Source organism: Mobula birostris, chromosome 7 (assembly GCF_030028105.1).
Source record: "Mobula birostris isolate sMobBir1 chromosome 7, sMobBir1.hap1, whole genome shotgun sequence".
Lineage (NCBI taxonomy): Eukaryota > Metazoa > Chordata > Chondrichthyes > Myliobatiformes > Myliobatidae > Mobula > Mobula birostris.
Window position 1 is genome coordinate 74,596,360 of NC_092376.1, and position 13,942 is coordinate 74,610,301.

General features: G+C 42.3%; 1 protein-coding gene across 4 annotated transcripts in view; it reads right to left on the minus strand.

Annotated features, from left to right (window-relative positions):
* khk (ketohexokinase) overlaps positions 1-3,741 on the minus strand; it is a 50,975-nt gene extending 47,234 nt beyond the window's left edge. For all 4 annotated transcript variants that reach the window (XM_072263437.1, XM_072263435.1, XM_072263436.1 and 1 more), the window contains exons 1-2: positions 3,664-3,741; positions 194-292 (exon numbers count right to left, since the gene is read on the minus strand). In XM_072263437.1, the coding sequence (XP_072119538.1) occupies positions 194-291 (98 nt within the window). In that variant the 5' untranslated portion in view covers position 292; positions 3,664-3,741. The remainder of the gene's footprint in view (positions 1-193; positions 293-3,663) is intronic.
* Positions 3,742-13,942: the final 10,201 nt, after the last annotated feature.

Here is a 13,942-nt window from a genome sequence, read left to right on the forward strand (position 1 = left end):
CTCTATCTGTGACTGAAAGAGGTAAGCTGGTAAAAGATCAACTCGCCAGACTTCAGGAATCTTTATGACTTACTTTAGTTACCAGAAAAAATGTCAAAAAATTAGAACTAATTTTAAAAATTCCATTAAAATTATTAATGACTGAGAAAAGAACTGTAGTTATGTTTAACCCTTTTAAAAAAGTACTATTTACCGTGTATCAGTATCTTCAACTGGAAACTTATCAACCACGTTAATAATATCCAAGCAGACTAACCCAATACAGAGGATTTGCTTCTCTTTGGCTGCCATTCTGTAACAAGACACATTGAGTAAATACTGAATAGATCTTTGGAATAAAAACTGTAAACACTGGAAATCCAAAATTAAAACTAAAAATGCATAGCATTTTAAAAATGATTTAAAATAACGAGGCTATAGTCCATTTACAACCCCACATTTTCAGTGCTTTCTGAAAAGATCATATTCTATTGAAATATGCAAAATCTCCTTGTGTTTTAATCTTGTTTTTTTAAGATATAAAACAATAATTAACATAAAAAAAGCCACTTTTAGGAAAGAATGTTCAATTTTATATTTTTCATCTGCAAGGGGGAACTTCTTTACTCAGAGAGTGGTAGCTGTGTGGAACAAGCTTCCAGCAGAAGTGGTTGAGGCAGGTTCGATGTTGTTGTTTGAAGTTAAATTGGATAGATATATGGACAGGAAAGGAATGGAGGGTTATGGGCTGAGTGCAGGTCGGTGGGACTAGGATAGGGTAAGAGTTCAGCACGGACTAGAAGGGCCGAGATGGCCTGTTTTCGTGCTGTAATTGTTATATGGTTATATAAGTAAGTGAACAATTAAAGTGAATCACAAAAGCTGCTCACATGCTTCAGAAATCATGCACAATTCTTCCATCAACCCAAACACGAGGAAATCTGCAGATGCTGGAATTTCAAGCAACACACATCAAAGTTGCTGGTGAACGCAGCAGGCCAGGCAGCACCTCTAAGAAGAGGTAAAATCGACGTTTCGGGCCGAGACCCTTCGTCAGGACTAACTGAGAGAAGAGCTAGTAACTAGGTTACACCGAACATCATTGTTGAACAGTTGGCATGCAGTTCCTATTCCTGAACTGAGTCGGAGGGACTGAGAGCTATCAAATTGAAAAGCGGAGCAATAACCCCTTCACAGGTGCAACCTACACCCTTGTGAGTGAGGCTACAATTATGAGTGGTCACTTGATTTTAATAGATGAAAAAGCATACAAAGAATTCAATTGAATGATCAAATAAATGACTGAAATTAGACAGATAACAACCAGATTGCTAAGTGTACAAAGAATCTGAAATCTGTCATTGACAAATAAGTTGTTTGATGCGTAACATGAACAAGTATAGATCTGCACAGTGAGGGACAGGCCATTCGGACCAGCATGTTGTGCTGATTCTGATGTCAGTTTACCCTAAATGTCCTCCTTCTGTATCTCATCCATATCCTTCCATTCCCTTCATGGTCATGTGTCTATCTAAGGCCCGCAAACTCCAGCAAACTGCTAACCCTGGGCACCCATCATGTTCTGGTTAAAAAAAAATCCCTGTCCCGATTTTTGAGCAGGAAGATGGATTTGAATGTCAGTGTGTCAGATCTGTTTTGCTCGGTTTTTGTGCTGGAAGGATTTGGTGATTGATGTGCCAGATCTTCTGTCCTTGGACTCACTTTAGCATGCTGTTGGAGCAGTGCTGCCAGGATAATCACCCAGCCAACACACCTTTCATCCCTCTTCCCTCCAGGAGAAGGCTCAGGAGCTTGAAGACTCGTACGGCCAGATTTGGGAACAGCTTCTTTCCAACTGTGATAAGACTGCTGAACGGACCCCGACCCGGATCTGGGCCGTACCCTCCAAATATCTGGACCTGCCTCTAGGTTTTTTTGCACTACTTTACTTTCCATTTTTCTATTTATGATTTATAATTTTAATTTTTACTATTTTTAATAATTAATATTTGTAATCCAGGGAGTGGGAAGCGCAGAATCAGATATCGCTGTGATGATTGTATGTTCTAGTATCAATTATTTGGCAACAATAAAGTATTAAGTATAAAGTATCTGATTTTGCTCGGTTTTGGTGAGGGAGGAGGGATTTGGGGGTTGTTATACCTGTTCTGTTTTTGTTATGTTTTTTATAAATGGGGAGGTGGGATTTGGGTGTTGATGATTGTGCTGCTTTTCTTTTCTTTCTTGGCTTCACAGCTACCCAGAGAATTGCAGGATTTCAGAGTTGTATACCTTGATAGTAAAATGAACATTTGAACCATGGCCCTGGGACAGAGTAAACTGAGCAGCAGGAATAACCGTGGCCCTGGGAGAGAGTAAACTGAGCAGCAGGAATAACCGTGGCCCTGGGACAGAGTGAGGAGAGTTGAAGGACTAACCGTGGCCCTAGGAGAGGGTGTGGAGAGTTGCAGGAATAACCGTGGCCCTGGGAGAGAGTGAGGAGAGTTGCAGGGATAACTGTGGCCCTGGGAGAGAGTGAAGAGAACAGGAATAACCGTGGCCCTGGGAGAGAGTGAAGAGAACAGGAATAACTGTGGCCCTGGGAGAGAGTGAGGAGAACAGCAGGATTAACCGTGGCCCTGGGAGAGAGTGAGGAGAACAGCAGGATTAACCGTAGCCCTGGGAGAGAGTGAGGAGAACAGGATTAACCGTGGCTCTGGGAGAGAGTGAGGAGAGCAGCAGGACTCACTCAGGCACTCGAAGGCAGTGAGCAAATAGGCAACATTAACTGTGGTTGAAAGTGGAAACAGGTGCAGACTCCGGAAGTCAGAAAAGCCTGGAAGTAATCAGCATCTGCTGGAAGAGAAAGAGGGGTTACATGTTTCAGTTCAATGACTTTCTGAGAGGACTGGGGAAGTGAGAGGCGTGGAAAGTGTCCCTGGGTCAGGGCGCACAGGGCAACAGCAATAAATGCAACACTGTGTTTGCATTTACCAGCGACCATGGTTTCTCAGACCCCGAGGCTGGAGTGTAGACAGTGGCCACTCCAGTACTCCTGATGACATCAGAGTGAATTTCATGGCAACAGTGCATTTCCAACACAAACAAAAATCTACGTTTGTAGATTAAATATTCTCACAAGGTGCAAGAGGCTCAGAAATTGACAGTCCCTGTCCCTACTTAAGCCGTCCTGTCACTGTCGCTTTCAACAATGTACGGACAAATTTCTAGGACTTAATACAAATTTTCTGTTCTGTCATAATAATAAGACCACTAGCGATTTATTGTTGATCATGCGGTTTTCAGAATAACCGTGAATGAACAATTATAATATAGTTGTAAAAAATAGCAATCTATGTATTATTTACTGAGGCTAAAATTTTATTTTCTTTCTCATTTATTACATTAATTTCTGAGAGGTTAGATTTTGTGATTATTCATTTTGATTCAAAATTAGTGATGACAAATAAAATGCACCTGCATCATTCCTCCACTTTGCCATTTTGACTCCCCTCTCCAAATTAAAAAGGCAGTAAATCAAGGTGCAGAGAGACACGCCAACAATGATACCCATTTAAAACCATAAACATGAATCAGCAGTCTCATTAACCAAGAACAAGGAAGGCAGACCAAAAGAAATAGTGACATTCAGATTACGGAGACATAACAATGCAAGGAACTCACTGGCCAGCCCTGACAGTCACCCCTCTTCTTCCTCAGGCCGCTGAACCGAGCAAAGAAGTAGGATGATAGAATTGAACAAAAAGGATGTGTCTCCCACTGAACTTGCTTCATAACTCCAGCATATCGCCATCTATGGGTGAGAGGCCTATACTTCTGGTATGAAGTGTCCACTTTTAAAGTGGAGCTTTCGGATCAGAGTCAGGTTCATTAATATCACCACCATATGTCGTGAAATTTGTTAACTTTATGGCAGCAGTACAATTGAATTGAATTGACTTTGTTACTTACATCCTTCATATACGTGAGGAGTAAAAATCTTTATGTTATGTCTCTGTCTAAATGTGCATTGTGCAATTTATAGTAATTTGTAATAAATATTATGTACAACAAGATAGCCAATATAACAGAGAAATACAGTTGTGTCAGCATGAGTTAATCAGTCTGATGTCCTGGTGGAAGAAGCTGTCCTGGAGCCTGTTGGTCCTGGCTTTTATGTTGCGGTAACGTTTCCTGGATGGTAGCAGCTGGAACAGTTTGTGGTTGGGGTGACTCGGGTCCTCAGTGATCCTTCGGGCCCTTTTTACACATCTGTTTCTGTAAATGTCCTGAATAGTGGGAAGTTCACATCCACAGATGTGCTGGGCTGTCCGTACCACTCTCTGCAGAGTCCTATGATTGAAGGTAGTACAGTTCCCATACCAGGCAGTGATGCGCCAGTCAGGATGCTCTCAATCGTGCCCCTATAGAAGGTTCTTAGGATTTGGGGGTCCACACCGAACTTCAACTGTCTGAGGCAAAAGAGGCGCTGTTGTGCCTTTTTCACCTGTGTGTGTGCTCGCCGTAGAGCAGCTGCCTGGGGATTCTTGCTTCACCCATGCGGATTACATGGCCAGTCCAGCATAGCTGGGCCTGGAGGATCTTTGCCTCAGTGCTTGTGCTGTTGGCTCTGTCAAGGACTTCCTGGCTGGTGATTCGGTCCTGCCATTGAATCCTCATGATCGACCGCAGGGAGTGCGTGTGAAACTGCTCCAGCTGTTTGATGTGCCTGTGGTACAGGGTCCAGGTTTCACAGCCGTACAGGAGAGAGGTGAGGACCACAGCCTTGTACACCTTGAGCTTGGTTGAAAGCTGAATGTCCTTGTGCTCTAGAACTTTGACACGGAGTTTCCCGAGTGCCTGGCTGGCTTTCTCGATCCTTGCTATGATCTCTTTGTCAAGGGATCCATCACTGGAGATGGTGCTTCCTAGATACTTGAAGCTCTCCACATTCTTCAGGACAGTGCTATCGATGGTGATGCATGACTGAGGAGGGTGACTGTTTGGTGCAAGTTGTAGAAGAACTTCTGTCTTACTGAGGCTGATTGTCAGGCCGAACAGCTTTGAGGCTGCAGAGAACTTGTTGGCAATCATCTGCAGGTGGTTCTCCTGGTGGGCCATGAGGGCACAGTCATCAGCAAACGGTGCTTCAGTGATGAGCCTCCTCAACGTTTTGGTCTTTGCAGCAAGGCGTCTCAGGTCAAACATTGATCCGTCTAGGTGATATCTTATGTAAATACCCAGGTCTAGGTCCTTAACAGCATACTTCAGTATTTGGGTGAAGAAGAGGTTGAAGAGCACTGGTGCTAGAACGTACCTTTGCTTCATGTCATCTGAGATGTTGAACGTCTCAGATGGGGAACCATCTGAGAACACTTCTCCTGTCATGCCATCGTGGAGCAGGTGGATGAGTGTAGTGAATTTCTGCGGGCAGCCAAGCTTTCCAAGGATGATCCACAGTGCATTTCTGTTGACCACATCAAACGCCTTCATCAGATCAGTGAAGACAGAGTATAATGTCATGTTCTGTTCCAGGCACTTCTCCTGTATCTGTCTCACTGCGAAGAACATGTCGACAGTGCTGCGTTCAGGACGAAAGCCGCTTTGCGACTCGGGAAGGTTCTCTTCTGACACTGTTGGAATCAGTCTGTTGTGGATGATGCGGGCGAGGATTTTTCCAGCAGTGGAAAGTAGTGAGATGCCTCTAGTTGCCGCAGTTGGTCCTTGAACCTTTATTTTTGTAGAGGGCGATTATCGTTGCGTCTCTGTGGTCAGGGGGCATCTCTTCTTCTTCCCAAATGCTAGTCGGGGTGCTGTGGAAAGCTTCATGTGATTCCTTGCTGAGTGCCTTGTACAGTTCAGCAGGTATCCATCCTTGCCGGGCAACTTGCCACTGTTCATCTTGTGATAGCCTTCTTGACTTCATCGATCGAGGGAGGATCATCTAGTTCCTCTTCAATAGGCTGTTGGGGGATTTGGTCCAGAACAGACTGGTTGACCGGTGAAGGGCGGTTCAGGAGCTGGCTGAAATGCTCTTTCCATCTGTGTTGCATGCTCTCTTTGTCCTTTAGCAGTGTGGTTCCACCAGCGGACAACAGGGGAGATGAGCCAGGTCTTGAGGGCCTGAAAATCATTAGATTAGATTAGATTATGAGGACACACAGTCCTCTTTTATTGTCATTTAGTAATGCATGCATTAAGAAATGATACAATGTTTTTCCAGAATGATATCACAGAAACACATGACAAACCGACTGAAAAACTGACAAAAACCACATAATTATAAAATATAGTTACAACAGTGCAAAGCAATACCGTAATTTGTTAAGAACAGACCATGGACACGGCAAAAAATCTCAAAGTCTCTCGAAAGTCCCATCATCTCATGCAGACGGTGAACCTCCAACGCCGCAAACTTGCCAGTGCAGCATCCTGGAAGCATCCGACCACAGTCCGATTCTGAGTCCGTCTGAAAACTCCCAGCCTCCGACCAGCTCTCCGACACCGAGCACCGAGTACCATCTCTGCCGAGTGCTTCGACCCTGGCCCCGGCAACAGGCAATAGGCAAAGCCGAGGATTTGGGGCCTTCCCCTCCGGAGATTCTCGATTGCACAGTAGCAGCAGCAGCAAAGCAGGCATTTCAGAAGTTTCTCCAGGTGTTCCTCCGTACTTCTCACAGCCGTCTCAGGATCAAATCAGGATTGTGCATGGCCCCCTAGTTAACACATATCGATATCATTCGGAATGGCCACGCGCACTGTGTCGTGCTGCCATCTTCTCCTCCCTCCATCTTGATGGAGTTGAAGAACAGCTTCGAGTTGTTGATATCGGTGAAGCGTTGCACCTCTTCAGCTTTCCTATCCCACCACAGCCTTTTATCCCTCTGGCCTTTTTCACCACACAGCCGGTATGTACAGAGCACGTGAGATCCTTGGTGATGTTTATGCCGAGGAACTTAAAGCTGTTCACTCTCTCAACCCTAGAACCATTGATGTCAATAGTTCAATGATAAAATACAGAAAAAAAATTTACAGTAAGTATATATATTAAATAGTTGGTTTAAAATAAGTAGTACAAAAACAGAAATAAAATGAAGTAGTGAGGTAGTGTTCATGGGTTCAATGTCCATTCAGAAATCAGATGGCAGAGAGGAAGAAGCTGCTCCTGAATCGCTGAGTGTGTGCCTTCAGGATTCTGTACCTCCTTCCTGATGGAAATAATGAGAAGGGGGCATGTCCTGGGTTGTGGGGGTCCTTAATGATGGACGACACCTTTCTGAGGCACTGCTCCTTGAAGGTGTCTTTTATACTACGGAGGCTAGTACCCATGATGGAGCTAACTAATTTTACCCCCAAGACATGTGCATTTGCTAAGCACTTATTACTTTTAAAGAGCACTCCTAAATATTTCTCTTCATAATTTTTGGACTTCAGTAGATTTCGGTCATGTTCAGGGGGTCTACCCTTTTGTTAAAAAAATTATCAAACAGTGACTTGGAAAGGTACTTGGAATAACTGACATCTAGGAAACTAGGCACTGTGGCCCAGGAACTATTTCTTGCCTGGAAAGACATGGTAAGTGATATTGTACAGGGGACAAATACCAGTCTGGTGCAAACTTCCCCGGCTCCTGACTCCAGGAGTATTCCACACTGCAGAAGGCCCAAGACTTTCTGTATGATAAGCAATCCTTTTTCACTTAAATATGTGCACTGTACTGTTCTCTACTGCCATAGACCTAGGTGGAAACAGATGGTTCCCCCACTGCTGGGAGTTGAGGTGGTTAACAGAAATCTAGGAGAGGTGAGTGCAAAGGTATTATTAAGACACCACTCAACCAGCTCCACAGTAAAATGAGTCCTATATCGACGTAACCTGAAAGGCTGCTCAGCAAGGAAGAAGCCACAGCTCCAAAACTGCCATAAAAAAGCCAGACTACAGTTTGCAAGCGCACATGGGGACAAAGATCTTAATTTTTGGAGAAATGTCCTCTGGTCTGATGAAACGAAAATTGAACTGTTTGGCCATAATGACCATCATTATGTTTGGAGGAAAAAGGGTGAGGCTTGCAAGCCGAAGAACACTATCCCAACCGGGAAGCATGGGGGCGACAGCATCATATTGTGGGGGTGCTTTGCTGGAGGGACTGGTGCACTTCACAAAATAGATGGCGTCATGAGGAAGGAAAATTATGTGGATATATTGAAGCAACATCTCAAGACATCAGCCAAATTAAAGCTTGGTCACAAATGGGTCTTCCAAATGGACAATGACCCCAAGCATACCTCCAAAGTTGAGGCAAAATTTCTTAAGGACAACAAAGTCAAGGTATTAGAGTGGCCATTACAAAGCCCTGACCTCAATCCGATAGAAAATTTGTGGGCAGAACTGAAAAAGTGTGTGCGAGCAAGGAGGCCTACAAACCTGACTCAGTTACACCAGTTCTGGCTGGAAGAATGGGACAAAATTCCAGCAACTTATTGTGAGAAGCTCCTGGAAGGCTACCCAAAACGTTTCACCCAAGTTAAACAATTTAAGGGCAATGCTACCAAATACTAACAAAGTGTATGCAAACTTCTAACCAATGGGAATGTGAAGAAAGAAATTAAGCTGAAATAAATCATTCTTTACATTATTCTGACATTTCACATTCTTAAAATAAAGTAGTGATCCTAACCGACCTAAGACAGGGAATGTTTTCTAGGATTAAATGTCAGGAATCGTGAAAAACTTGAGTTTAAATGTATTTGGCTAAGGTGTATGTAAACTTCTGACTTCAACTGTATATGAACTGCACACCAGCAGAATAAGATCCTTAGTATGCTGCACAAGAACATCCTCTTATAAATAACTTCTAGGCCAGATTTATGCTTTCATATTGCAGTCTGACTTGCATTGCTGCTTGGATAGAGGTTTGATGGCATTTTTCAGGGGAAAATAGTTTGCATTCCTGAACAGTTGTAGGGTAGAACTCTCTCCCAATTTAAACATCTAAAAAGTTAGAGGGAAGAATCCTATGATGCACACATTTAAACTGAGCTGATTGAGTCCATATTCCCGGCTGGTGAACACAGCAACAGCAACAAATCACAAAAGCTGACACAGTGCCAAAAAGGTTAACACAAATCAATAAACAGCATACAGATAGAAGCAAAGCCTTAATAAAACCCTTTTAACAACGTCACTCTCTTGCATTCATTCTTTAACATCAAATTTCAAAAAGACTTTTATTATTGTATCGTATTTTGCAACCCTGTTTGTTCATCTCTTTCATTTGCTGGGTTTTAAATACTGCTTACATCTCACTTTTGCAGATCTATAGAGATGGACTTTGGTCTTGTTGACTTTGCAGTTTCATTCTTTTAATTCTGACTCTGAAGGGGACAGTCCCGTGCAATTGAAAACAGACCCAACTTAGACTGGAGTAAATAGCACCTAGTTTTCTTTGTGTCCCATTAGAAATTTAATCTGAGATTCCAGTGAGATTTTTTTCAGCACTAGATACTTTGGTCCAGTATAAAACTCTCCAATTAACATAGGCAAGTTACTTTGACAAAAAAAAGATGTGCCAGAATATGACCACCTCCAATAGAAAACAAATCTAGTTACATATCATCAATGTAAATGTCATTACCATCACCAAGTTTCCCATCATCAATATTTCTGCATGTCACCATTAATCAGAAACTCAGCTGGATCTGCCAGATAAATACTGTAGCTATCGAGCAGGTTTGAGGCTAGATGCCCAATAGCGAGTGACTCACCTCTTGTCACCCCAACATCTTTTCATCTTTCACAAGACAAAACTCAGGAATGTGATGGAATGCTCTCCACTTGCTTGGATCATTTGAATTTTAATCAGTGTAGGTACCAACAACTCCAACACCTTTCCAGACAAAGCAATTCCATTTGATTGACACTCCATCGAATAGTCTAAACATTGATTCCCTCCACTTCTGGGAAACAGTAATTACAGTACGCACAATCTTCTCAGTGTGTTGGAGTTCATCACCTTGACTCCTTGAACAGCATTTCCCAATTTGTTACCTCTACCAACAAATACAACAATGTAGGTACAGAATCTCCAGCCGATAAGTACTGTTTGGCCAGGATGTAAATTATGTTTGTCTGGGTTTCTTGTTTGAACCTACCTGGTTAGTGATAAATTTGTCTCAACCCTTCACCTTCCCTGCTCCTTCATGATTCCAAAGGAGCCCCCATCAGTGAAGTGCATCCACAGTACCTGCCAGACCGTGTGAGGTGGCTGGTGAGGAGGCACAGTTTACGCAAAATATACTTCTCCACAATATGCTTACTAATTGTTACACTGCAACTACTGTACGTGGTTACCCATTCAAACTAATCATAAGAAATTTGGTGCTCTGTGCTGTAGCTTAAGACAAGCACATTCTAAATTACAAAACTGCTGATGAAAGAATATTTAACAATTAAACAGTGAATTGCTTGAACTCCTCCAATTCTTTTAGCTTTAAAAGCTGTTTGGTATGTTCTCAAGCCTGCACTAAGCCTTCTTCTGCTCAGCTCATCTCTATCATCCTCTCTCTCTCTCTTCCAACTTTGTCTTCTCTGAATTAATAAAACAAAAACTGAAGATGTTGGAAACAGCTGGAAACCCACAGCATGTCACCAAGTATCCATGGAGAGAGAAAAAGAGCTAATGTTTCAGTTTGATGACTATTCGTGAAAAGTGTACCATGGTATCAGATCAATTTTCCTAACTTGTGTGTACACATTAGCTTAACTAAATTCCTTTTCATAGCACAATGTAATCCTTCAACCTCCTTGTCACTGAACAACCAACTATTAAATACTAACAGCCAATGTAGCCTATTGGCCCATCCCGTTGCATAAGCTCCACATGCGCCTCCTCCTGTCTTGCATCCAGCCTCATCAACACATTTTTCACCCTCATGTTTATCCAACTTGATATTTGTCATGGGTATTCCTTGTAATCCAGAATATTACTTTCTAACTCTGAGGAAAAAGATCTCTCCTTAACTTCCTGATGGATTTATGAGTAATTGTCCTGCAATTAGCCCCTAAAGTTTTGGCCTGGAACTTAAATGGAGATGTCACCGTGACATGTAATTCTACATGATTTTCAAACCGCATTATTTCCCTTGTGGAGCATGTATACTGTCACTTCTGGGTTCAAAGCTCAGCACTTCAGCATTTCAAATTGGAAGTTCCATTTGAGATTGGACCATTGTGTAATTTTGTTATTATCGGCTCATGGGATGAGATCGATGAGATCGCTCCATGCTCCGCAGTCCTTCTTTTGAAATGTTAGGGAATTTGACTTCCCATAATAGTAGCTGTAAATGTGATCCCGCTGAGCTAAATCCCATACTTCTCTTTTACAGAGTCTTATGACGAAATGTCAACCATCCCCTTGTCTCTACAGATGCTGGTTAATCTGCTGGGTTCCTCCAGCAGTTTGTATTTTTGCACCATGTTTGAACATTTGCCTCTAGTGTCTCCATTTACCTTTTATCTCTTGGGTCCTTGCATGAACTGATCTGTCCACCACGCATCCTACCTCCTGATTTGCCTGCCTTCCCCACTTATCAGTCCTATTTATCAATGTTCACCCCCATTAACTTCTAATCCCTGATTCTTCCTGACCCTGATCCCTAATCAGTTCCTAAGGAAGACCTGTCCTGAATCCATCATATAAATGTAATTGCAAAGAAAACACGACAGCACCTCTGCTTCCTCAGGAGTCTGCAGAGATTCGGCATGTCACCAAAAACCTTGACAAACTTCTATAGATGTGTGGTGAAAAGTGCATTGACAGTTTCCATCATGGCCTGGTATGGGAACACCAATGCCCTTGAGCAGAAAATCCTACAAAAGTTTATGGATTCGGTCCAGTACATCACGGGTAAAACCCTTCCAACCATTGAGCACGTCTACATGAAACATTGTTGGAGAAAAGCATCATCCATCACCAGAGATACTCGTCACTCGGGCCATGCTCCTTCCTCGCTGCTGCCATCAGGTAGAAGGTACAGGTGCCTCAGGACTCACACCACCGGGTTCAAGAATAGTAACTACCTCTCAACCAACAGGACTTGAACAAAGAGGATAACTACATTCATTTTATTTCTTGTATTCCTACAACCCATGACCTCATTTTAAGGACTCTTTATCTTGTTATTTCATGGTCTCATTATTTATTGCTATTGATGTATGTTTGCATTTACACAACTTGTTGTTCATTGATCCTGTTTACAGTTATGCCCACAGGAAAAAGAATCTCAGGGTTGTATGTAGCGACATGTATGTACTCTGATAATAAATTTTACTTTTGAACTTTTTTTTATATTCACGAAGGAAGGCTTTGACCTTTTATCTTCCCCACCCTTAGCCATCTACTAGATCAGCCCCCAACCAACCATACATCTCCAGTCACTTAACTGATTATTGACCTGAACCTCGACCCCAATCAGATCTATAATTGCTATCTCTCTCTCTTCCAATCACCCACCCTTCAGACACCTCTTATTCATTACGTTTGCAATCACGATTGTAGCAGATCTGTGTTAATGGCCAGTTTGATCATCGGCTTATTTGCAAACCTTTATAAAGCCTGGTGGAAGCCTGAGTCCTTTCCTGAAAGAACTAATCCCTTGGTTCGGATCTTACCTATATTTTTACTGCATTTTCTTCAAAGCCTCAGTATGTTTTGTTCTATACTTATTTGATTGCATTTGGTCAGCAGAACATGGATATTCCCTTGCAGCGTACAGTTTTCTGCATCCATAAAGGCAAACTCAGCTACTTATTTGTCAGATTTAAGGCTTAAACCTTTACATCCTGCTGAAGTTTATATTGGTGGGCTTATAACCAAAATGGTCATGCCAGTACCATTTTCTACCAGTGCCATATTTAACTATCATAATTTTAAAGATCTTCATCAAGTCATTCCCGCAACTACTACTTTGTGAAAAAGATGCCCAATAGATGTAACCCCTCTGATCTGGTATAATTCATTTTATCTTTCCTGCACCTTCTTCACTGCCTCGATGTCTATTTCAAAATATATTCTGCATATTAACCGTGCATTCCCCCCATTTACCCCTGCTTTTGTGGGAGTTGGTACTAATTACAGACAACAAAAATGGACGAAGTCCTATTTCTGGGCAGCAAAGCCTGATCCTTGTATTTTCATTGGATAAACTTCCAATGACCACATTGCAGACAGCACCTGGTGTGCTCGACATCAAGAACCCAAGGAGGATTAATGGTGTGTCTGAGACTTTTCATCATTTCGGCACATTGCCAGCACATGCTTAAATATTTTGGTTTCACATAAGTAGTTGACAACAGTTCACATTCAACAACCTCAGCTGCTCACTAATGCTGTTCAATTGTGTAATTATAATTAGAACTCTATTAGGAAATGCCAAGAATCTGCAGCATGATACTTGGCTTTGCCGAGGATGGAAAGTTTTTAGATTCTCTGTGCTTCAACTCCATAAATGGCAGTTTCTTCATCTGAAAATATGTTTTGATGCAGAACCATTGAAGGAGAGAAAAAAAGAGAATAAATCTGCAACCCTTTCACCCTCCGGTGAATACATCAGAGGCACAAGAAGAATGCTGCCTGCTAATCAATGTCACTACATGTTCCTAATGTCGTCTCGGTAAAATTGAACAACTACTGATATGTCACTTTAAACTCATTGCATCAAATGGTTGATCAGTGGCCAAGGTTAAAATCAAAGATCATATTCTGGGTGGTGATGTAATCAAAGGGTTGGTAAAAAACTTGGACAATTAAGCTGATATGCATTAATCACTATGCATCACTGATTGGTGCAACTGAGGAGAAACTGGGTGATGGTAACACACATGGCTTGACCACCTTTAAGTTTTGTACTATGATTCAAAGCCACATGCTCACTTTTACACAACCCATTTCCCCTACCCCTTACTG